At 40.7% G+C, this 25,830-nt stretch overlaps 1 protein-coding gene across 1 annotated transcript in view; it reads left to right on the forward strand.

The window, feature by feature from the left end:
• Positions 1–2,439: 2,439 nt before the first annotated feature.
• Positions 2,440–25,830, forward strand: part of Akt (AKT serine/threonine protein kinase) — a 72,374-nt gene continuing 48,983 nt past the window's right edge. Inside the window, exons 1-3 of the mRNA XM_080268871.1 lie at positions 2,440–2,575; positions 18,966–19,014; positions 20,900–21,090. Coding sequence (XP_080124997.1) covers positions 20,905–21,090 — 186 coding nt within the window. The 5' untranslated portion in view covers positions 2,440–2,575; positions 18,966–19,014; positions 20,900–20,904. The remainder of the gene's footprint in view (positions 2,576–18,965; positions 19,015–20,899; positions 21,091–25,830) is intronic.

Here is a 25,830-nt window from a genome sequence, read left to right on the forward strand (position 1 = left end):
TGATACAAACACTACACATTCGAATATGAATACCGTACCATATACATACATAAACGATGAAGAAAGCCGCAAGGGAACTCTCTAATCAGCTACAATATGATCTAGTATTACGGTAGATATTACGGTAAATATCATGTAAGACGCAATTTACAAAGGGCGCTAGTGCTTGTTCTTCCTTGATAGTATCGGACATGCTGTTCCAAAAATTTAAGACATCTTCGCTTATTTTTAACCATTTCATTTGTTATTCATTTTCGTACATATCTACTTTCACCCAGTCACCATATTCTCTTTTTAGAAGCTGAAGAGGTGGCATTAAATGGATATTCTCATTGATAACAGCGAATAATTGAATATGACTGCATCACAAATAGCGTTGCCAATTTAGCGGAGTTAGCGCTAGATCTGAGATATATATTTTATCCTACTTGGGGAACTTGAGTTTAGCAACAATCGAGCAATTTTGTCTTATGGAGATTTTAATGTTGAGCGACTTCCCAATACCTTTCTTGAAAGCACAGTTTTGTGAAGACGGATGGCAGCTTTCATCCCAGGGCCCAAGATCAGTAGTTACAAACTTTCAGGTTACTGGTGCGAATATTCAAGTGAAAAAGCACTAAAACAAAAAGATATTATAGTAAATTATTTCGAAGACTTACATATCCTGCAACCTGGTCAACATCATTGATACATACAGAGCCAGCAGCACAAAAAGTTGCCATTTTAGTGCTATTTAGATATATGTGCGTCCATCTAGTGACAAATTTTGATGGCCAGCGGTATTGAATCTAGATTTATTCGAATGAATTTGTCAGCAGTTAGTAATACTCCAGAAACTTCAGCATTATTTTTTCTCTCCCTCATATATATATATATATATATATATATATATATATATATATATATATATATATATATATATATATATGGTTTTGTGTACCTGGGCTGAGTCTTGTGAACCTGAGCTTATCAAACATTAATTTTTACAGCTTATTTCTACTTAAGGCGTGTTAATAACCTCTTATGTCTTATTTATGCAGTCTGTCGATATTAAAATTAAATAACACACGAGATCATGAGAACATTCTGTAGTTCGTCCACCTTAACCTGGCGGAGATTTTCGTCCTTTTGTGGCAAATTTCCCGTAGCTAAGTGGCAGCGTAAGACTAACTTCTATTCCATAACACTTCTTCATGACTAGCATAGCTTTAATATCTTGTTGCATTCAAGATGGAGAGATGGCAAGTTTAGGGTATGATAATTAAGTGGAAAAAAATATGACATCTCTACGGTGTCACTCCAAGTCATTAAATTGTCCCGGCATTTTTCGATTAATTAACTGAGCTTACATTTTCAAACGGTGCAAGACTGTGTGTGTGTGTGTGTGTGTGTGTGTGTGTGTGTGTGTGTGTGTGTGTGTGAGCATGTTGAATGAGTGAAAATGAGACAGTGAGTGAGTGAACGAGTGGAGAGTAAGAGAATGGGTTAACGGGGAGAGTGAATGAATGAGGAGTTAATTAGCTAGTGCGTCGGGAGTGAGTGAGTGGGAATGAGGGGTTATGTGAACGAATAAATGAGTGGCCAGTGAATGAATGAGAGTGTGCGGGGAGAGAGCGACTGGGGGAGTGGAGAGTGAGCGAGTGAGTGCGTGCGTGCATGAGTGGAGGATGAGAGTGGCAAATGAACGATTGAGAGGGGCTTATGTGAGTGAATGTGTAGTGAGTGTGTAGAGTGTGTGTGATTGAGTGTGGGGGTGGGAATTGAGTGAGTCACTGAGTGAGTTAGGAGTGAATTACAGTGTATGAGTGAGTGTGTGAGTGTGAATGAGGATCGATTGTGTGCGTAAATTGAGAGAGGGAGGAAGAGGAAAGAGTTACGTGAGCGGGATAGAATGAGTGGAGATAGCAGAGTGGGGGTTAGGGAAGAGGAAGAGGGTGATGAGTGGTGTCCCTCCTGCAAATCAAAACCTAAGTTAGACAGGAAACTGGCAGTAATTGCTATTATGTATCCCGCCTTATGTGTTTGAGCATATCACTGCCACCACGTGAAGACGTCCCTCTCCATCCACAGCTGAAAGGGTTATATGGGGTGAGATTCTGGAATATACCATATCTACAATTGAGTCCTTAGATTCTCTGTCGTAACTCATCTTTGTTTCGCAGGAAGAACAAACACGGGATGATCCTGAACTCTTATCATGTTCTTTCCACAGGAAACCGGTAAGTTTCCTCTCGTAACTAAGATGTTTTTGTGGGAATGACGAGATACATGGGAAGATTGTGTCTTCATTCCCTCGGCGGCCATGGGAAACAAATCCCAGTTACGACATGGGACCGTATATGTTCATCAATCTGAAGCTAGCCACGCTGAATTTGCAACGCTGAGCAGGAGCCATGAAGGAGCGGGCAGACTTCAGAAAGGCCCCACTCAACAGCTGAGATTGAGGGGTACTAGTGGAGTGATGTTGTTGTGATGTTCCCTGGGCCAGTGGATAGTGGTGATGGTGGTAACAGTAAGCTAGGACGACCTGCTGCTGGTGCGAGAATATATTTGGCCTAAGCAGAGGGAGAGAGAGGTGAGTGATTTACCGTGACATATGAGGCAAGGCGACTGTTTACCGTGACAAAAGAAGGTTGCCACTGTGGAAAACAAAACAACATTGTCAAAAGAATCCGGAAGCGCTTGGGAGATTAATGACTTCCCCATAGTATTCCATAAGATTGCCTCTGTTGCAATGAAGCAAGGGGTTGAGGAACGGGTTGTACGATTTTCACGAGAGGTTGAGCATTTCTGTTTATGTGCCAAGAATGCAAAGTACTGCAGTGGCAGAGGATGTGGTTGTACTGTTGTTCGTTTACAGTGTTGGTACAGTGGCTGACTTACATAGCTGTACGTTATAGCAGTTTGTCCATATAACTACTGCAAATTAACATCGGCCAGGAGGTTTAAAAGTGTTCATTGGGTTAATGTATGGTAGAACTGGATATTAAATAATGCTTTAATTATAGTTTATCCTAAAATTTGGAGATTTTTGTATGTTCTGCAAGATAACTAAGGCCAGGAACTTTTGATTAAAATACAGGTAACCTGGACTTTAGGATAAATACATGAATCTAATGTTTAAATGAGTTACCAGAATGGACTAATTTTCTGCATATGCATTAGTATTTGTTATGGGATATAAGTTGCATACAGTAATTATAGTGTTAGGTGCACTGATGTGCAATATTGACATTTTCCAATTATACCTATTTTTTTTATTATGTTCCTTTTAGGTACGTTAACTTGTAGGTTAGCCCAGAAACTTCTTGCTGTTACTGAGTTACACACTGATTTCCAGCCCTTTGTAAAAATGACATATAGGCTAATACTAGGTCTTAGGTAGGTTTGGGTTGGGTGACATGTATTGTTTGTGTTAATATCTGGTGAATGTTGCCATTTGCCATATATGCTGCCATGTCCTTTAGAATCTGGTAGGGATTTGCAATAATATTTAGCAGATAATCATGGAAGATTAAGCTTCTGTTTGGCTCAAAATGTGATTAGCTGTTACTCGGTAGTATCCTTCTAGAACACCATGCTCAGTCATTCTCCATATTAGGTCCACTGCAACACCATACCTCCTTGAAGAGAGAAAGAGAGAGAATTAACTCTCTCCTTAAGTACAAATGGGGAAGGCCTTGAGTCTGTGGCAGGGTTATGCACCAACTATCCTGGGATATAAAAGTCACTGCATCTAGGTTACTGTGCTTAAATTATCTCCCCTAAGTGTTATCTTTGGTACTCATTTTACATACCAACCACAAAGGGTGGATGGACACCAGAGTCAAGTGATGCCGGGTTCTTGCACAAGGATTTGAACCCAGGTGCAGTCTTGTTCACAGCATAAGAAGTAAATATAGCTCCTGGTCTAGGCTAAATTCATCTCTAGGTTAACATTCTCCCCTGTGCCAAAATGATGTACTGTATTTGTTTTATATTCTTGGTATTTATGGATAGGTACTGGATATTTAGCTAATGAGAGATATTTAAACTGCAAGAATTACATGTAGCCCACATTAACCTTGCCGGTATATATATATATATATATATATATATATATATATGTGTGTGTGTGTGTATATCATATATATATATGGTACTGTGAATATATATATATATATATATATATATATATATATATATATATATATATATATATATATATATATATATAGGCTAATACTAGGTTTTAGGTATATATATATATATATATATATATATATATATATACTGTATATATATATATATAATATATATATATATATATATATACAGTACAGTATATGTGGAGTCACGTGGAGAGACAGTCTGACGAATGAGGATATAAAGGAGCGTTGTGGTGTGGATGTGGATGTGATAGGAAGCGTTATGAGGAACACACTGAGGTGGTTTGGCCATGTGGAGAGGATGGAGGGTGAGAGACTGATGAAGAGAGTGTATGTGAGTGAGGTGGAGGGGGGAAGAGGGAGGGGGAGGCCGAGGATGAGATGGAGGGATGGGGTGGAGAGGTATATGAGAGAGGGGGGTGTGAGTTGGGAGCAGGGCAGTGAAATGGCGGGGGACAGGGTGACTTGGAGGCGATTTGTTTGTGGCCACCCCAAACGGGATTGAGGCGTCTGGCAATAGATAGATAGATAGATATAATATATATATATATATATATATATATATATATATACGGTGGTAGGTGGTGGCGACCATCATCCACTCACTTGATGTAGTGCTGCCTACTTCTTTCTTAGCCTTTATCATTCTTTTTGTGTGCCTCCCCTCCTCTCTTCCCATTTCTCGCACCTTTCCTTTCACTTCTTATTGCTTTTCTTTCCTTTACAGGTGGCTTTACATTGAGTGACAAGCCAAATGGTTTCCTGTAAGCCAAGAAACCATTTAGAACGCTGGGTGGTAACCATATAACCAAACCATACGTGCTCCCTACGTGTGAACAAGTGGGTTGGTGGAGGGTTAGTGCCCCTCCCCTTAAAACAAATAACTCAAAGTCAAATGGCCACCCCTTAAGGGATTATGGTGTCTGGCAATAGATAGATATAGATAGACATATTTATATATATATATATATATATATATATATATATATACTCTGAATCTCACCCAAACTGAGTACAACAGATCATTTATAATGTGTGCAGCAGGAGTGAAATAATTATGGTAGTCATCAGAGTGAAGTGGTTAACCCTGTTAGGATGTGCAGCCACTCATAACTCATTGAATCCAGTCAACTTTGTTCTTGTTTATTATTGCCATCCCAGGAGGAGTTCATCTTAGGAGGAAGTTGGTAGTGAATGAGGATAGGAACAAACCTCTTCAATCCATTTTGCCATGAGAGGTCTGGCTGAAACATAATAAAGTTGACTGATATAGTGCTGCCTTCTTTTTCCTTCTCCCTTATCATTCTTTTTCTGTGTCTGCCCCCCCTCTCTTCCTGTTTCTCCAAAATTTCCTGTCACTTTTTCTTACTCTTCTTCCTTTTTCAGGTGGATTTACATTGAGTGACAAACCTGTAAGCCAGGAAACATTTTACAGCACTGGGTGGTAATCATATATCCAACCCACGTGTTCCCTACATGTCAGCAGGTGGATTGGGGGAGGGTTACGGTCCCTCCCTGTAAAACAACTAACTCAAAGGCCAATAGCCACCCCTGATGGGATTATGGCATCTGTCTATAGTTAATACAGTAGATAAGTAGACTAGCAAGAATTAATAAAAATACTGTACATCACCAGAATGATGGGGTTATAAAACCATCTGACAGTAGCACCACAGCATGGTGGACTTAAGGAAAAATTCATACCAGTATGTAATATAAGAACTTCCTTTTGTAGGTGTGTGTATGGATCCTGTTCTACCAGAATTTTATGTGGACATTGGTTATCGAGAAACATTTAACATCTTATGGTGAAGACAACCCTTAATACAGTATTATTGTATTCATGCTAATGCCAGCTAATATCTTTTGACTGAGAATGTCAGTATTATCACCATAACCCCACTTCCTCCCCCCATCATGGTTAGGGCAGCTGTGGTACAGTCGTCTGTGCCAGCTTGTGCCAGACAATTTGTATTCAGGTGAGAAGGAGTCACAAGATCCTACAGTACAGGGGCCTCACTTAACATTGCTACCTTATCTGAGAAATGACCATGAAGCCAAATCTGTGTTGATTAAGTACGGAGTTGGGAGACCTTGATAAAGGCATGCCTGCTAGTGGCCGCTTAGTTAAAGTTACTGTTTTTCTTACATACAGTGCTGAATTTCAGATAAAATTCCCATAAACACCAGGTTAACACGCGTGGACTATGGGATATGATGTACGGTACTTTTCCCACCCCTTGTAGCTATTCTATCTATCTACCAGTATCTATAGCCCGACGCTTTAATCCCTCAAAGGGCGGCCGCAAACAAAACCCCTCCAAGTTGCTCTGTCACCCACCATTTGACTACCCTCCCCCAACTCACTCCCTCCTCCCTCATATACTGTACCTCTCAACTCCATCCCTCCACCACATCCTCAGTCTACCCCTCCCTCCACCTCACCTACATACACCCTCTTTGTCAGTCGTTCATTCTCCATTCTCTCCACATGTCCAAACCACCTCAGTGTATTTCTCGTAATCTTCTCAACCACATCCACCCCACAACGTTCCTTCACTTCTTCATTCGTCAACCTGTCCCTCCATGTCACTCCACATGCTCCTCTCAAGTAACTCATTTCCATTGCTCTCACTCTTGACTTGTTCCCCTCTTGCAAAGTCCACGCCTCGCTTCCATACATCGGGGTAGGGATCACAATACTATCATGCAGTGACGTCTTAACTTCCATACCCACCTCCCTATTTCTCATCACTGCTTTCAGTGAACCAACAACCTTCGTTCCCTGCTGTACCCTTTCACGCACTTCATCCCCCAAAGTTCCATCCTTACTCATTACACTACCCAATTACTGGAATGCACTCACATTCTCCATATCCTCACCATCCAACCTCACTGTACATTGTGGGACTTCATTCCTCTCAAACACCATAACTTTACTCTTGTTTACATTAACTTTCAGATTCCTCTTCCTACACACTGCCCCAAATTCATTCACCAAACCTTGCAACTCCCATTCATCTTCACTCAACAATACTGTATCATCAGCAAACAGCAACACGAATCTTCCAAATCTCACCCTCATTCATTAGAGCCATCCCCACATCCACTGCCCTGTCTTGCACCTCCTTTACAACCCCATCCATGTATATATTAAACAGCCATGGAGACCACACAACCCTGTTTCAGTCCCACATTGAGATCAAAGAACTCACTCAGCTCACCATACACTCGCACCGTAGCCCAAGCTCCTTTGTACATTTTTTTTTAAATAACAGAACAGAGGAAGGAAAAACAAATTAATGAAAAAAAAAACAAATCCATGCACCAGATTACTGGTGTCTGCTGTTCATAAAATATCTGTAACAGTTAGACTTGAACAGCAGTAGGTTGAAGTCTGGAGGGAAACAACTCTGGGGAAGCGAGTTCCATAGAGAGGCAGTTCGAGGAATGAAAGAATTCTGATAGGCAGAAGTTCTGCAGTATGGCTGAGTGACATTCCAGTCATGAGCGCTGCCAGCTGCCCGTGTAGCATGAGGGAAGGCATGGAGAGGTGGCACCATGGACGCAACTTCGTCTGAGCAATTGCTGTAGAAATATCTGTAAATAACGCAAGGGAGGCAACATTCCTTCTTACTTGTAGGGGAGGTAGTTTATTAGTAATAGCAGGGTTATTAATAATTCTAACAGCTTTGTTCTGAATTTTGTCTACCTGTTTTAATGCAACCTCTCCACATCCGCTCCACAACTATCTGTCTATCTATCTATTGCCAGACGCCATAATCCCATAAGGGGTGGCCATTTGACTTTGAGTTATTTGTTTTACGGGGAGGGGCACTAACCCTCCACCAACCCACTTGCTGACATGTAGGGAGCACGTATGGTTTGGTTATATGGTTACCACCCAGCGTTATAAATGGTTTCTTGGCTTACAGGAAACCATTTGGCTTGTCACTCAATGTAAGGCCACTTGTAAAGGAAAGAAAAACACTAAGAAGTGACAGGAAAGATGGGAGAAATTGGAAGGGAGGAGGGCAGGCACAGAAAAAGAATGATAAAGGCTAAGGAAGAAGCAGGCAGCACTACATCAAGTAAGTGGATGATGGTCGCCATCACCTCTAAACCTCACCTTCTTTTTCTAACGGAGACTCAGCTGTCTGAGGCAACTGACAGCAAACCCTTCTCTGTATCCTCCTACTTTATACTCATTTCAAAGCCAAAGGTGGCTGTTGTGTATATATACGCAACGACTTATCTTGCTCTCGTGTTCCTGAACTCGATTCTTCTGAATTCTCTACACTCTGGCTTCAGCTTTCCTGTCATTCTCAGGCTAAATATATCTGTGCTGTTTACTTATCCCCTAATTCTACTGACTATCAAAAATTCTTCGAGTATCTTACTTGTACGATGGAACACATTCTATCCATTTCTCCTTTCTCTGAAATCTCCATTCTAGGAGATTTCAATGTTCACCACCACCTTTGGCTCTCCTCTCCTTTCACGGATCCACCTGGTGAACAAGCCTACATCTTTTCTATCCTTAATGACCTAGAGCAGCTTGTACAGCACCTTACCCGTATCCCTGACTGCCTTGGAGAGAGCCCCAACATACTTGACCTCTTCCTCACAACTAATCCTTCTGCTTACTCTGTTAATCTTTTCTCTCCGTTGGGCTCCTCCGATCACAACCTTATTACCTTAACCTGTCCTATCACTCCGGTACGGCCTGTGGACCCTCCAGGGAAACGTCGTCTGTGGCATTTTGGAGCCGCGGACTGGGAGGCCCTCAGGCAGTACTTCTTTGATTTTCCCTGGAATGATTATTGCTTCCATGGCCGGGAGCCATCTGAGTGTGCCTTGCGCATTACGGAGGTTATTCTCTCGGGCATGGAAGCATATATTCCTTTCTCATATCCTTTGACTAACGCAAGAAAGCCTTGGTTTAATCACGCTTGTTCTAATGCTGTCCGCAACAAGGAGAGGCCCTACAAAAGGTACCGGAGCCAACCCACCCCTAAATCACATCATCTTTACGTTTCTGCCCGGAATCGTGCTAAGTCTGTTCTTCGCTCTACTAAAAATAATTTCATCCATACTAAATGCTCTCAACTCTCCAACTCGAATTCTTCCCGCTTCTTCTGGCACCTTGCCATAAATCTTTCTAACAACTTTACCTCATCATCCTTCCCTCCTCTTTTCTACTCTGATGGTTCTGTAGCTATTTCTTCTACTGATAAAGCAGATATCTTCGCACAGACTTTCTCCTCCAATTCCACCTTAGACGATTCCGGTGCTGTTCCTCCATCTCTTCCCCCCTCTGACTTCCTCATGGCTGACATTAAAATTTCTTCAGTTGATGTATTTTCTGCCATTACTGGCCTCAGTACTAACAAGGCATATGGGCCTGATGGGGTCCCTCCTGTTGTTCTCAAGAACTGTGCTTCTGTGCTTACACCCTGCCTAGGCAAACTCTTTTGCCTTTGTCTGTCAACTTGTACCTTTCCTTCTTGCTGAAAGTTTGCTCTCATTCAGCCAGTCCCAAAGAAGGGTGACCACTCCCAACCCTTCAACTATCGTCCAATTGCTTTAACGTCCTGTATTTCAAAAGTTTTCGAGTCAATTTTCAATAGAAAAATTTTAAGGCATCTTTCCTATCACAACCTTCTTTCCGATCGTCAGTACGGGTTCCGTCAGGGACGCTCCACTGGCGATCTTCTTACCTACCTTTCAGACTCTTGGTCATTCTCCTTTCGGGACTTTGGCGAAAGCTTTGCCATTGCACTTGACATCTCAAAGGCTTTCGATCGAGTCTGGCATAAATCTTTAATTTCCAAACTGCCCTCCTATGGTTTCTATCCTTCTATCTGTGCCTTCATCTCTAGCTTCCTTTCTTGTCGTTTTATAGCCGCTGTTGTAGAAGGCCATCGTTCTTCTCCTAGATCTATCAACAGTGGTGTTCCTCAGGGCTCTGTCCTATCACCTACTCTCTTCATTTTATTCATCAATGATCTTCTAAGCTGTACATCTAACCCTATCCACTCATATGCTGATGACTCCACCCTTCACCTTTCCATTCGGTTCCTGCAACGCCCATCTCAACAGTTACTTCAACAAACAAGGGATGAGCCTATGGAACACCTAATGTCTGACTTGGCTCGTATCTCTGACTGGGGTAAAAATAATATGGTTGTTTTTAATGCATCTAAGAGTTCTTACACCTGTCAACCCGACAAAATCTTCCACAGGTATACCCACTAATGTTTAATAATATTCAGCTTAATCCTGCATCATCCTTGAACATGCTTGGGGTTTCATTTACTTGTGACTTATCTTGGAAAGATCATATTACATCTCTTGTAAAATCTGCTTCCAAGAGATTGGGTGTGCTAAGCCGACTCCGCTCTTTCTTTACCCCTGCACAATTGTTGACTCTATACAGAGGTTTTATCCGCTCCTGTGTGGAGTACAACTCTCATGTGTGGGGAGGCTCCCCACATACAGCTCCTCTCAATAGGGTGGAGTCAAAGGCTTTTCGTCTCATTAACTCTCCTCCTCTTACTGACTCCCTTCAACCTCTGTCTCTTCGCCGCACTGTTGCATCTTTATCTCTTTTCTATCGCTACTTTAATGGTCACTGCTTCTCTGAACTGTCTGCTTGCATTCCTCCACCTCTACGACGGGCGCGTAGCACCCGTCTGGCAGCAAACTCTCATCCCTTTTCTGTCCAACTCTCTAATGCAAGAGTTAACCGTTACTCCCAGTCTTTCATTTATGCAACAGGTCAGCTCTGGAACTGTCTCCCTCTGTCTGTATTTCCTGCTGCCTATGATCTCCGGTCTTTCAAACGCAGTGTGTCCAGGCATCTCAAAATGATCGGATCTTGAATTTGGCTCTCTATTGTAATTTGTTTTTCTATTGGAGGGAACTGTAACTGTGGGCTCATGGCGTTTGGTTCGTTCTTCCTCGCATTAAAAGAAAAAAAAGAAAAAAAAAAAAAAAAACTACCTTCAAACCACAACAGTGAGCAGTATTCAAGCTGAGAGCGCACATGACTCTTATAAATTATAACTAACTGCTCATCAGTGAAGAAGTTACGGACTCTGTACAATAATCCAAGTTTCTTTGAGGCTGTTTTAGCAAGTGATCTGACATGAGAGGTCCAGCTGAGGGTATTGTTAAGCGAGATGCCGAGAATTTCAGTACTTTTGGAAATGGGAATATTTGTAGCATTGAAGGCACAGTAATATACGATTCTGGCAATACCTGCCTATTAGTAAATTGTATATATTTTGTTTTACTGGCATTAAATGAGACAAGGTTGTTTTGTCCCCATTCACTAATCGCAGATAAGTCTTGATTTAAAGAGATTGCTGTACTGAGGTGAGAGTTAGAGATATCAAATGGATGTCTGAGTGTGAATGAACTATGAAGTGTTGAGTCATCCACATATGAATGGGTAGGATTGTGGGTGACAGATAAGAGATCATTAATATGAACTTGGAACAAGGTTGGTGCCAGAACTGATCCCTGCGGTACGCCGGCGTTAACTGAGTGGAAAATGGAATATACATCATCTACTTTTACTCTTATTTTTGTATTGCTGAGATATGAGGAAATCAAAGGAACAAAAGAGTTTAGTCCATAGCAAGGGAGTTTTTGACAACAGGGAACGGTGCCACACTCTGTCGAAAGCTTTAAAAATATCCAGGGCTACTGCATGAGTTTCACCATGTAGGTCAATTGATTGATGGATGGTATGAGTTAGGAGATTGAGTATGTCAATGGTGGATCTTTCTTGGCGAAAACCATATTGTCTATCACTAATTAAGTTGTTGGATTCAAGATGTTTAACTATGTGCTTATTAATTACAGTTTCAAAAACCTTACCAAGAGAAGATGTGACAGCTATTGGTCTGTAATCAGAGGGGTCAGAGGAACTTCCTTTCTTTGGAATTGGGTGGATATTGGCGTCTTTCCACGAATTAGGGAATGAAGAAGTACGTATGCATAGTCAGAATAATTTTGCAAGAACAGAGGCAAGTTCTGGGGAACACTTTTTCAAAACAATTGGCGGGATTCCGTCTGGGCCTGGAGCTTTGTTGGTAGGTAAATTGTCTAGGATGGATTTCACATACCTTGTCTGTATCTTAAGTGGAACAATGTCGGGAGAGGCAAGTTCTAGTGCTGGGACATTCTGGCTGGCTTCCTCTAAGGTAGAATTTCTGGCAAATGTACTGGCAAAGATATCTGCTTTCCCCCGCTGGTCATTTGTAATGTTGCCATCTGGAGATTTTAGTGGGGGAATGGATGATGACTTGTTAAAGTTATTATTGAAAGAATTGAGAGTTGACCAGAATATTCTATTGTCATTAGGGTTGTTAAGTAGTTTTGATGCTTGGTTTTGGAGAAAGTTTGATTTAGCAAGATTTATTACAGCTTTTACATGGTTTCTAGCAATTTTAAATTGAGAGAGTGATTCAGATGTTTTTGATTTCAAGTAATAGTTATATGCCGAAGACTTTTAGGCTGTTGCTCTGGCACAGTTGCTATCAAACCACTTTGGAGAGTTCGATCTTTTAGTGAATTGTTGACTTGGTATACCATACCAACTAGTATTAATCGCATATGTGGGACTGGGTAGAATTGACATCACTAGAGAAGAAAGACTGCCATGGAATGTCAGCAAGATAATTTCTAAATTCATCCCAGTTTGCCCTATCAAAGTGCCATCGGGTCACCCTGACAGGTTCAGAATGGGGAGGTTTGGGAGGGCTATTTTTTTTTTTTTTTATAAATAACAACGGAGGAAGGAAAAACAAATGGGTAAAAAAAAATAATCCATACACCAGATTACTGGTGTCCTCTGTTCATAAAATATCTGTAACAGTTAGAGTTGAACAGTTGTGGGTTGAAATTTGGAGGAAAACAACTCTGGGGAAGCGAGTTCCAGAGAGATGCAGTTCGGGGAATGAAAGATTTCTGATAGGCAGAAGTTCTGCAATATGGTTGAGTGACATTCCAGTCATGAGCGCTACCAGATGCCCGTGTAGCACGAGGGAAGGCATGGAGAGGTGGCATCGTGGACGCAACTTCGTGTGAGCATTTGCCAAAAAAATATCTGTAAAATAATGCAAGGGAGGCAACATTCCTTCTTACTTGCAGGGGAGGTAGTTTATATGTAATGGCAGGGTTGTTAATGATTCTAACAGCTTTATTCTGAATTTTGTCTAGTTGTCTTAATGCAACCTCTCCACAACCATTCCACAAGGGTGAGCAATATTCAAGCTGAGAGCGCACATGACTCTTATAAATTATAGCTAACTGCTCATCGGCGAAGAAGTTACAGACTCTGTACAATAATCCAAGTTTCTTTGAGGTGGTTTTAGCAAGTGATCTGACATGAGAGGTCCAGCTGAGGGCACTGTTAAGTGAGACACCAAGAATTTCAATACTTTTGGAGATGGGAATATTAGTAGCACTGAAGGTAATGTACGAATCTGGCTATATCTGTCTATTAGTAAACTGTATATATTTAGTTTTACTAGCATTAAAAGAGACAAGGTTGTTTTGTCCCCATTCACTGATTGTAGATAGATCTTGATTTATGGAGATGGCTGTACTGAGTTGAGAGGTAGAGAATTGATGAGATTGTGGTCAGAGGATCCACATGGAGACAATATCTCTATCCTGTACTGATCTGGATTATTTGTCAGGAACAGATCCAAAAGATGGGCATTATGATCTGGATTATCTGGTATTCTGGTTGGTTGCTTTACCAGTTGTGTGAGATTAAACGATTCTGCAAACAGCTCGCATTCTAGACCAGCATCGTCAGTCCTGGCAGAATGCAATAACCATTCAACATTATGTATGTTAAAATCACCGAAGATGGTAATTTCGGTGTTAAGGGCAAGGTTAAGGTTACTTGACTGTGTGGAAATGGAATCAAATACACTGGGTTCAGAAGAAGCACTGGGGGAGCGATAAACTACACAGATATATTTGGTGATATTTTGATAGTTTAGTTTATACAGCGAGTAATCAAAACTGCTTGAAGTGAAGTTTAAAATGGTGTCAACTGCATATTGGGATTTGATACAACAACAGGTGCCACCCTTATTACGGAAGTTTGTGAGGAGATTGTAACCAGGAAAACAATATGGGGATATTTCAGTAGATGGTGAGATTTGTGTTTCTGTGAGGAATAAGGCCAGAGGAGATATGGACTGTAGGAAAAAATGGACTGAATTTATGTTGGTATTAAGCCCACGGATGTTGGTGAAGAATATGGCGGTATTTTCACTTCTTTGCTGATGAGCATGGCCTGAAATCGCACTAGTCGTTGCTGGCACTGCCCTACCCTGCCGGTGGTGGCAATCCGAGCTACCACCTCTTTTGAAAGTAAAATTGCAGCGGCCACTGCTAAGAGATTGGAATAGAGGTGTGATGTCTTATGTGCATGTAGTGTAGTGTAGATAGTTGAAGGTAGAGGCATTAAGAGAGTATGCTGGCCTACTCTCTGTGTGAATGAAAGCACTGAAAATGTTCAGCAAAGGGGGATGGTCAGGATCAAGTCCTGAGGGCTGGTGAAATGGGAGCTCCAGCTCTCCCTATCACCAGCTTGCCATCCACCTATCTTCTTAACTGTTCACAGCACTCAACAGTTTCCCCTCCACTCCATATATTCTTAATACCTTCCACATACCTTGCCTATCTATTCTGTCATAAGCTTTCTCCATGTCCATGAAGGCAACATACACTTTCTTTCTCTTCTCTAGATACTTCTACACTAAACATCTTAGAACAAATATCTGATCTACACACCCTTTTCCCTTCCTAAATCCCTCTTGTTCTTCTCCAACTAGCTCCTCTGTCATATGCCTGACCCTGTCAATGAGTATTCTACCATATATTTTTCCAGTCACACTAAGAAGGCAAATACCCTTATGGTTACCAAATAAGTCTCTCTCCCCTTTTCCTTTGTATAATGGAACAATTATACCTGATTTCCAGTCCTCTGGAATCCTTCCCTCTACCCAAGCCAATCTACACAACTTCCATATCCACTCCACAGGAATCTCATCCCCATACCTCAGCATTTCACCACACACTTCATCAATTCCTGGGTCCTTTCCCATCTTGATCTTCTTCATTGCTTCCACTACTTCCGCCCTACTGATCTCTTCCTTCCTCCTCTCATTTCTTCTCCCAGCCATTCCCCAACCACTTATACTTGCACTGCTCTCACTCTCTACATTCAACAAATCCTCAAAGTGCTCCTTCCTTCTCCTCAATTTCTCTCTCTTCTCCACCAACAATCTGTTATTCCTGTCTTTCACTCCCCTACTATTTCCCCTTTCACACAGCCTTACTTTCTTTACCTCCTTCCAAAACAATTTCTTACTCTCCCTCCATTTCACACTCAGATTCCACCCAAACTCTTCGTCCACTTTCTTCCTATCCTTCACCAGTCTCTTCACCTCCCTTCTCCTGCTCACATATACCTCTCTCTTCTCTCTCTCATCTTCTCCCCTACCTCTACTCGCTAGCCATTCACCACATGTCTTCTTTTGTTCCACAGTTTGTTTCACCTCACCATTCCACCATGCTGTCCCTTGCACACCCCTGCATCTCCTCCTCACTCCACTAACCACCTCACATGCTGCGCCTATCTCTTTCGTGAATATCTTACATATGTCTTCCACCTCTTCCATCTGCTCTAACTCATACCTTCCCAGTCTTTCTTCCACTATGCTCTTATATTCTGCCATTTTCTCACAATCTTGCGACTTCTCCACTCTTCTCACAGGAGCTGTTTCCTCCTGTCTTCCCCTTCGTCTCTTCGACCATTTTCTTTGCAGCTTTAACTTGGCCATCACTAAGTGATGGTCTGAGACTCCATTCCCCCACCCTTTCCACACACTTCCATCCACCACTTGTTTTCTCATTCACTCATCCACACCCACTTAGTCTATCATTGCCTTTCGTTCTACAAATTCTCTATCCATCCTCCTCATTACTCTCCATGTATACCTGTGGATCATCTTATGCCGAAAGTAGGTGTAGCTATTCAAGGTTCATTAATACAGTACCAGTGACTGCAGACCGCTGTACAGTAGAGCTCCAGTTAAGGAAAATCCATCAGTGTCTAGGATCATGTGGCATTGTTTTTGGTTTACTCTTGTTGCTACAATATGATACATGTATGGTACTGTACTTTTACTCATCTTGGGCAAGATCTCTTGGATTGAGGGTGTTTGTCAAGGCAATAATTAACCACTTTAGTTTGAAAAGTTTATCCTAAGCAGATGAAGATCATTGGGAAACAGCAGGAATAAAATAAAAAGACATTCTCAGGCACCATGGGTTAATATCTGAATAACAGTGATATATTTTCTCTGTGTTATCTCCATGCAACAATACTTAGGGGAATATTTTGACACTAGAGGGGTTGGATATTAGCTTTATTCATCCCTTATCACTGTGATAGGGGATCTCCTATGTTGAATAAAATAGTTTAATGTTTAAATCAGAATGAAAAAGATGGAGTTACTCTGAAGGGTTTACCGTGAATTGAAGACGATTGGCAGTAGCTGTAATATAAATTTATTAGCCATTGTTTTATCATGATTATTTCCTGTATGGGGGTGAGATTGTTGTGGAGTGGATATGGAAGTTGTGTAGATTGGCTTGGGAAGAGGGAAGGGTTCCAGAGGACTGGAAATCAGGTATAATTGTTCCTCTGTACAAAGGAAAAGGGGAGAGAGAAGTATGTGGTAACCATAGGGGTATTTGCCTTCTTAGTGTGACTGGTAAAATATATGGTAGAATACTTATTGATAGGGTTAGGCATATGACAGAGGAGCTAGTCGGAGAAGAACAAGGGGGCTTTAGGAAGGGAAAAGGGTGTGTAGATCAGATATTTGTTCTAAGATGTTTAGTGGAGAAGTACCTAGAGAAGGGAAGGAAAGTGTATGCTGCCTTCATGGACTTGGAGAAAGCTTATGACAGAAGAGATAGGCAAGGTATGTGGAAGGTATTAAGAATATATGGAGTGGAGGGGAAATTGTTGAGTGCTGTGAAGAGTATGTACGAGGGAGCTAGGGCTACTGTGCGAGTGGATGGTGAGCTGAGTGAGTTCTTTGATCTCAATGTGGGACTGAAACAGGGGTGTGTAATGTCTCCATGGCTGTTTAAGATATATATGGATGGGGTTGTAAAGGAAGTACAAGGTAGGGCAGTGGATGTGGGGGTGGCCCTAATGAATGAGGGTGAGATTTGGAAGCTTCCGGTGTTGCTGTTTGCTGATGATACAGTATTGTTGAGTGAAGATGAATGGGAGTTGCAAGGTTTGGTGAATGAATTTGGGACAGTGTGTAGGAGGAGGAAGCTGAAAGTTAATGTAAACAAAAGTAAAGTTATGGTGTTTGAGAGGAATGAAGTCACAGAGTGTGCAGTGAGGTTGGATGGTGAGGATATGGAGAATGTGAGTGCATTCAAGTACTTGGGTAGTGTGATGAGTAAGGATGGAACTTTGGGGGATGAAGTACGTGAAAGGGTACAGCAGGGAAGAAAGGTTGTCGGTACACTGAAAGCAGTGATGAGAAATAGGGAGGTGAGTATGGAAGTTAAGAAGTCACTGCATGATGGTATTGTGATCCCTACCCTGACATATGGAAGCGAGGCGTGGACATTGCAAGAGGGGAACAAGTCAAGAGTGAGAGCAGTGGAAATGAGTTACTTGAGAGGAGCATGTGGAGTGACATGGAGGGACAGGTTGACGAATGAAGAAGTGAAGGAACGTTGTGGAGTAGATGTGGATGTGGTTGAAAAGATTAGGAGAAATACACTGAGGTGGTTTGGACATGTGGAGAGAATGGAGAATGAGACTGACTAAGAGGGTGTATGTAGGTGAGGTGGAGGGAGGGAGAGGGAGGGGTAGACCGAGGATGAGGTGGAGGGAAGGAGTTGAGAGGTATATGAGGGAGGGGGGGGTGAGTTGGGGGGAGGGGAGTCAAATGGTGGGTGACAGAGTGACTTGGAGGCGTTTTGTCTGCGGCCACCCTTTGCGGGATTAGGGCGTCGGGCTATAGATAGATAGATAGATAGATTTCCTTTAAACCAAGAAACCATTTACAACGCTGGATGGTTACCATATAACCAACCCATACGTGCTCTCTACGTGTCAACAAGTGGGTTGGTGGAGGGTTAGTGCCCCTCCCTGTAAAATAGGTAACTCAAAATCAAGTGGCCACCCCTTACGGGATTATGCCATCTGGCAATAGATAGATAGATAGGTCTAGGTGTAATTTACCTAGGTATTTGTCTGTCCACAGTATAGCCAGACACAATAATCTCCTAGGGGTGACTGTTTGTCTTTGAGTTAGTTGTTCTACAGGAAGGGGCACTAACCCTCTGCCAACACACTTGTTGACACATAGGGAACCATTGTATTGAGTTGGTGAATTTATCCAGTCTGGCAGAATGTTGTACTTGTGTTGCTGGATGATAACGTTGCTTTGTATTTGTGGCGTACCTGGTAATTACTGATGTTAAGCAAATACAGTACATTGGTAAAATTTTAAATAGTTGATTTTCTTTAATTTATTGTGAACTTTATAGTGAAAAGGGTATGGTAAAAGGTAGTGAAATGTAAGGAAGACTTAGTATGTATAATTGCAATGTTTAAATTAATATGCACTATATAAAACTGATTTTTTTCTGATATAGTATAAACTTGTTAATATAAAAAATGCTGAGTTTCATTATTAATATTAGTGCGCTTCATTTCATCTAATATCAAGTTTCTTCTTCCAGATTGTTAGCCATCATACATAGTTTATTAAGAAGTCTCCGGAAACTGGAGGTATGTTAATTTCTGTACCCATGTACTGTACAGTCAGGTGAACCTACGATATTTAGTATCCAGTATTTTGAAATTTCACTTGATTTAGCTATTTTTTAGTGGAGCAGAAAAAAAAATGAGATTGCATCTATTAACCCATTTTTTGATCTAATGGGAAAATTACCAACCCCCCCCCCCAGCACATTTTAAATCAGCAAAGAAAGTGCAGTGCAGACTATTTGGGGGGGGGGGTGAATGCATTCCAGATTGGTTAATTACTTGATACTGTATCATGAGTTAATAGAGGAAAAAATACTGTATGACGGGCTGTTGGTGTGTGCTTCAGGAAATCAAATGACATGCTGTATGTTTTAGGTGAATCCTGAAAGTGTGCTCTAAGAGCATAAGTTTGTACAAACCTCATTTGCCTTTTAATCATTCTTTGCCTAAAATGTCAAACCATCCATCTATCCATCATCCAGTCCAGTATTGCTTGACCAGGAGAGTAGAGTCCTGGGGCTGAACTACTCAGTCTAGACACTGAAGGTGAGAGTGACCAGTTGCCTGTCATTGAGTGTAATTATATGAGCAGTAAGTGCCAATCACACTTTAGAAGTACAGTAGACTCTTATGGATCACATCTAGTTGGAAGACATAAAATAAATAGACCACCAAGTTTCTTACAAAGTGTACAAGAGAACAGGGCTAATACATTAGATCAGCACACAGCACAAGGGCCTACCCATGGTCTCTCTGTTTGCTTCAGAGAACTGTCCTGTAAATGAGAAGTACGGTACTCAAGTGTAATAAGAACATTACTAAATGTAGGGAGTGTTAAATTGTGCATATGACTGACATACCATGCATGCTTGATGATAATGCACATTTATAGGAGTATAATTTTGTGTATTCAGTGGGTTATTTGGCAACCCTGTTTCTTCAGCAGAGACAGAGCCCCAGTTATGTTGCATTAATGAAGTCATATTGTATAGTCATGGCTTTCACATGAATTTGGTAGCTACTGTGAAGGTCATGTGGTTATTGAATTTGCTGAGTATAGTCTGTTAACGGTATTGGTGAATACCTGTAAGGCTAATTTTGTTCATACCTAATGATCAGTATCCATCTCTTGACCCCACATAACCATGTTTACCCCCTACCCCTACATGGAAGACAAATGGTACTGTACTTCACATTAGTAGAAGTCACTACAGACATTCCTTGTAAGTGAGGAGTGTTTCCAAAATAATAGACTGTACTGTAACTCTTCCTGCACAATCAATTGGAATTGTAAATTGCGGGAGACTGGCGAGTCAGCTTTACATCTAGCAGTAGTTTCTCCTGGAAATATTAGAAAAAAAAGATTGGCTGTTTCATGGATTACTGCCTATAATTTATTTTTATATCATGTCATAGTGGTAGGTGGTGGCGACTATCATCCACTCACTTGATGTAATGCTGCCTACTTCTTCCTTAGCCTTTATCATTCTTTTTCTGTGCCTTCCCTACTCTCTTCCTATTTCTCCCATCTTTCCTGTTACAGGTGGCTTCACATTGAGTGACAAGCCAAATGGTTTCCTGTAAGCCAAGAAACCATTTACGACGCTGGGTGGTAACCATATAACCAAACCATACGTGCTCCCTACGTGTCAAGTGGGTTGGTGGAGGGTTAGTGCCCCTCCCTGTAAAACAAATAACTCAGAGTCAAATGGCCACCCCATACGGGATTATGGCGTCTGGCAATAGATAGATAGATAGATATCATGTCTACAGAATCACTGTATATTTATCTATGCCACTGATTAGTTTTCCCTTTCGTGTTTTTCTCATTCCTTGCTTTCTTTATCATTCTTTACCTCATACTTTGATGGGAGAAGGATGATAATGATAATGGTTGGTTTCTCAGGCAGGATGGGCGAGGCGGGAGCAACTTCAACACCAGCGATTGTGAAGGAGGGTTGGCTCAACAAGCGGGGTGAGCACATCAAGAACTGGCGGCAGCGCTACTTCTTCCTCCTTGAAGATGGCACACTGCTTGGCTTCAAGACCAAACCCGAGCATGGCCTTGACGATCCGCTCAACAACTTCACCGTCAAGGTATGTTGACTGTTTAATCCTTCAGGGTCACATCCGCAACCATAGCAGCAAACTGACAACAGTACTGTATTTTATATACAGTAAACCCTCATTATACGATGGGGTTCCGTTCCTGAAAACCCCATCGTAAAGCAATCCATCATATAGCAATCCCATTATAACATGGAGTCAATGGGGATACGTTCCTAGACGTGCCTAAACTCTCAGATACACACACCTTAGCACTCACATACATGCAATATCCTTATGTTTAAACATTTAAAGTAACACATTAATAGTGAATAAAGAGAAAAAAGTATGAAAACTACAGTATACAGTAGATCTGACCTTTACTGAAGCAAGCAACGGTTGTTTATGTGGTTCCTAGAGAATTCGCCATGAAGTCGACAATTCTTCGTCATAATATGGACGTTCCCCGTCAGGACAATTCTCCATCATTCTATAAACATACTTATTACTGATTAACTGATACTTTAATAACTAATTCTCAGGGGGAGCTATCAAAGTCTATTTTCATTCATTAGCATTGGCTTTGGATATCATTTGTAAGTTGCACTTTTAGACAATATTTAACTTGTTTCTACCTAGCTGTAGTTGACTTTGAATTATGTTCTAGCATCACCCACAGCTGTTTTCATTAATTTCCATTGGTACTACAACATCCTGGGTATATTTTAAAACGACTTTGAAGAGGTGCAAGTACAGTACTAAAAAACTAGTGTACTTCGTAAATAAACTGATATGAAAATAAACGACGGGGAATCATCCTGATGACGAAAAGTCCCGATGGCGAATTGTCTTGTTATTGTTGTGATGGCGAATTGACTTGATGGCGAAATATCCCGAAACATTTATATAGACTTAACATGAAGATTATTTGTATAATTCCAAAGTATGTCGATCGTTCACTTAAGGTAATTAGGCATTTATATAAATGCCAATGTCTCGTATGTAGCCTTATGCTAAGATAAAGGATCGATCATAAATCAGCTGATTCACGTTTCAATATATTATTATTTTTCATTTAATGCCCATGATTTGATGTCATATTTTACATTTACTATATAAACAATAAACCATCATCACTTTTATAATTTACATAATTAAAAACTAGTGTACTTGCTAAGTAAACTGATACGTAAATAAATGATGGGGAATCGTCCTGACGGTGAATTGTTCCGACTCGGCCTCACAGTCACAGGGACTCACAGCCCTCACTCACCAATGTCAGAACTGCTTGGCTGGGCAGGGCTGGCTGGCTGGCTGGGCAGGGCTAGCTAATGAGGCTGGACCGGTGGACAAGTGTGTGTGGTCTAATGCTGACAGTGTGTGGACGTTTTTGTTGCGTTTGTACATTCGCTGTTCACTGAGCCGCGGATGATCCATCGTTGTTGCAAATCGTTCCCATTGTATAGTGGGCATAGGGTACTAAAATTTTGACATTGTATAAGTGAAATATCGTACAAAGAGGCATCGTATAATGAGGGTTTACTGTATATATATATATATATACGTACAGTAATCCCTGTACTTTCCGGATGCTCACTTACCGGACATTGTGGGCCTGGACCATCGGTACCGAAAAATGGCCAAAAAAAGAAAAAATCCCCCCAAAATCCTAATTTTTTTCCCACCCGTAATTTGAAATTGCCCGTGGCGCCAAACAGCTGCTTACACCATGGTCCCTTCACCCATTCCTTACTCACCCCTCGCCCCTTCCCTGTCAGGGTTGCTGTTTGTTATTTTTCATTACCAAATGTGGGCCAATTTGGTAATGAATCAGAATAATGCATTACCAAATGGATTTTTCACATGTGTGAGGATACACAGGATGGAGGTGGTGGATTGTTTGCTCTCTCTGATTAATCTGCTACCCTACATAGCGTGAAAATAATCAACGTGCTGTTAATTGTAAGGAGAGTGATTACATGTATTTCCACTTGTATACATATAATTAGTGAAGAATAAATGCTAGCTTTACGAATTTGGTAATGAAAAGTTAAATTTCATAATGGAAGTTGAGGAGATTGGTAATGTGGCTGTTGCAATCTGGCAACTCTGTTTCTCCGACATCAACAGTTACTCCTTAACTTCGATTGTGAATAGATGCTTATCGCACTGGAAGCCACACGTGCTCGTTTTTTGTGAATAAACAGTGAATATACTGCAATACCTCGCCTCTAGACCACATGGGAATTTACAGTGTTGTGCAGTGTTAAGAAATTTGAACTTAGAGTGCAAAGGATCAACTGTGGAGTGCAAATTGGCTGTTTAAACTGGCAGTTAGAACTGCAGTGGTGCAGTTAAGAACAATGTGCAGTGTTAAACAATTATAACTCACAGTGCAAAGAATTAAGTGCAGCACAACACTGGATTACTGTACGTGCTTCAAGAGCATTTTCACCACTGCCAAAACCTTAGAAAGGCAGCCATAAACGTGATATAAGTACCCTGGCTGAGGTACAGTCACTTCTAATTTCTCATTCTTTGGTTCTTTTTCATTTATTTCATGCTTTATGTCCATTATTGGTGTGAATAGGGTCTTAAATAGGTTTAAATAGGTGCTATGCATGTCTGGTAGGGAGTTATTTAGGTGGCTTTCAAAGTTAGGCTGGGTTAGGGCCCATAAGTACCAGTCCAGGAGGCTGGTGCCCACTATCCGGACAGGACCACTTTCCGGACGTGCCTTTGGCTCTTATTACGTCGGATAGTGGGGGGATTACTGTATATGTATATATATATATATATATATATATATATATATATATATATATATATATAGATATATATATACATATATATATATATATATATATATATATATATATATATATATATATATATATATATATATATATATATATATATATATATATATATATATATATATATATCAGTATATATATATATATATATATATATATATATATATATATACAGTATATATATATATATATATATATATATACAGTATATATACATATATATATATATATATATATATATATATATATATATATATATATATATACAGTACAATCCCAGTTAACCGGGTGGCTTGGGGAGTTTACCTTCCCGGTTACAGATTTTTCCCGTATTTCTGATTTTCAAGTCAAATCTATACAAAGGCTGTCACAGCAGTAAATACAGTTCAGGTACTCACCAGTCACATTAGGGGTTACATTAAGAGATTCCGCCTGAAAAACTGCCTTGTAAACACACACCATGGTCATAACGTACATGCGTGCAATGTCTAGCAATTTGCAGTACTGCAAATTGCACCAGTCCACTGTATTCATTATATGTACTGTACTCATAAAAATTGAAAATAAAATAAAGAAATTAAACCTTGAACATTTATTAGTGAACTGATGATGTGTTAAGACTGCACTGTAGAATTATAACGACAGCTGTGCCCCCACGTGAGTTTGTTTACGTTTCCGACTGTTCTTCTTCTTCCCCACCTGACCTCCATCACTCCACCCCTCACCCGCCACTCAGCTGTTTTGCTGAAAATAAAATAAATGATGTACGTATGAAATGCAGGCATATTATTTATTTATTTTTCTTCCAACAAAGTAAACTTTCATTCCTATTAACATTTATATTCAGCCATTAGTGTTTTATAATGTTCGCCTTTTTCAAGTCTGTTGCATATGTCCAGCTTCTGTTTCAAGGTAAGCACGATACGCTTACGTTTAGTTTGCACTTTAGACATTTTGGAGTGTACAAATTACCGTCTATCAGAGGAACACAATAGCAAGAGAGCTTGTTTACTGTCTGGTGGCAAAACGCAGACTGGTGATTTTTGGAGGGTGTGGAGGATGACTGAATTCAAGTAGGGGAAAGAGGGGGAGAGGAGGGGTGGTTAAGAGGATTTGCTAGGGATTTACATTAGCCGGAAATGCCTTCACCTCGCTTTGTCTGACTTCACCCAGCCTCGGGTGACACAATTAAACGGCGGTTTGGCGGTCCATTCAAAGTGGCGCACAGTTATAACATACTGACATTTTTACCAGCCCTTGAATTTTCCCGTTGTTCTGAGTCTTCCGTTTGTCTGGATACCGGATAGCTGAGATTGTACTGTATATATATATATATACTGTATATGAAAGAACAGTAAACTTATTATGCGTAAAATATTTATACGGCAATACAGAAACGTGGCATAAATATTTTACAGTGTTGCTTAAAAAAAAAAGTAGTCACTTTTATTGGCTGTTACCGTATTTCTGGGGTTGGTAATAATGTCACAATTATGATTATAATATGATGTGCAGGAATATAAGTAAAAATATGTCAATTTCTTAGTAAAAAAAACAGAATACATTAAACCCTCGTGAGCGGCAACACACATACACCCAGTCCCACCTGGCCAGAGCTTCCTCTATCCTAGGCCTGTTTGGGGACACCTCTTAAAAAAAAAAAAAAAACACGCCAAGACTTTTACCTCCTCGGTGGTGTGAAAATAAAGTCAAATTTACAATATGTACATTATAACGTAAAAGAAAATAACCAAAATGTATCCTAAAATACCACAGACGAGGGAGAGAGGGGGGGGGAAGGCAGACCAGGGGCAGTGTTGAGTGGAGCTGAGTGAGAGATGGAGGAAGGGAGGGAACGAAGGAGGGAGAGAGTGATTGAATGAAAACAAATCATGGCGCCACAATAGTGAGGTCATCTGGTGCCATATGTAAAACAATAATATTTTTAAATATAATTAGATATAATAAAAACAAA

This window comes from Coenobita brevimanus, chromosome 30 (genome assembly GCF_032717465.1).
Source record: "Coenobita brevimanus isolate Jiangsu-jjx chromosome 30, ASM3271746v2, whole genome shotgun sequence".
NCBI lineage: Eukaryota > Metazoa > Arthropoda > Malacostraca > Decapoda > Coenobitidae > Coenobita > Coenobita brevimanus.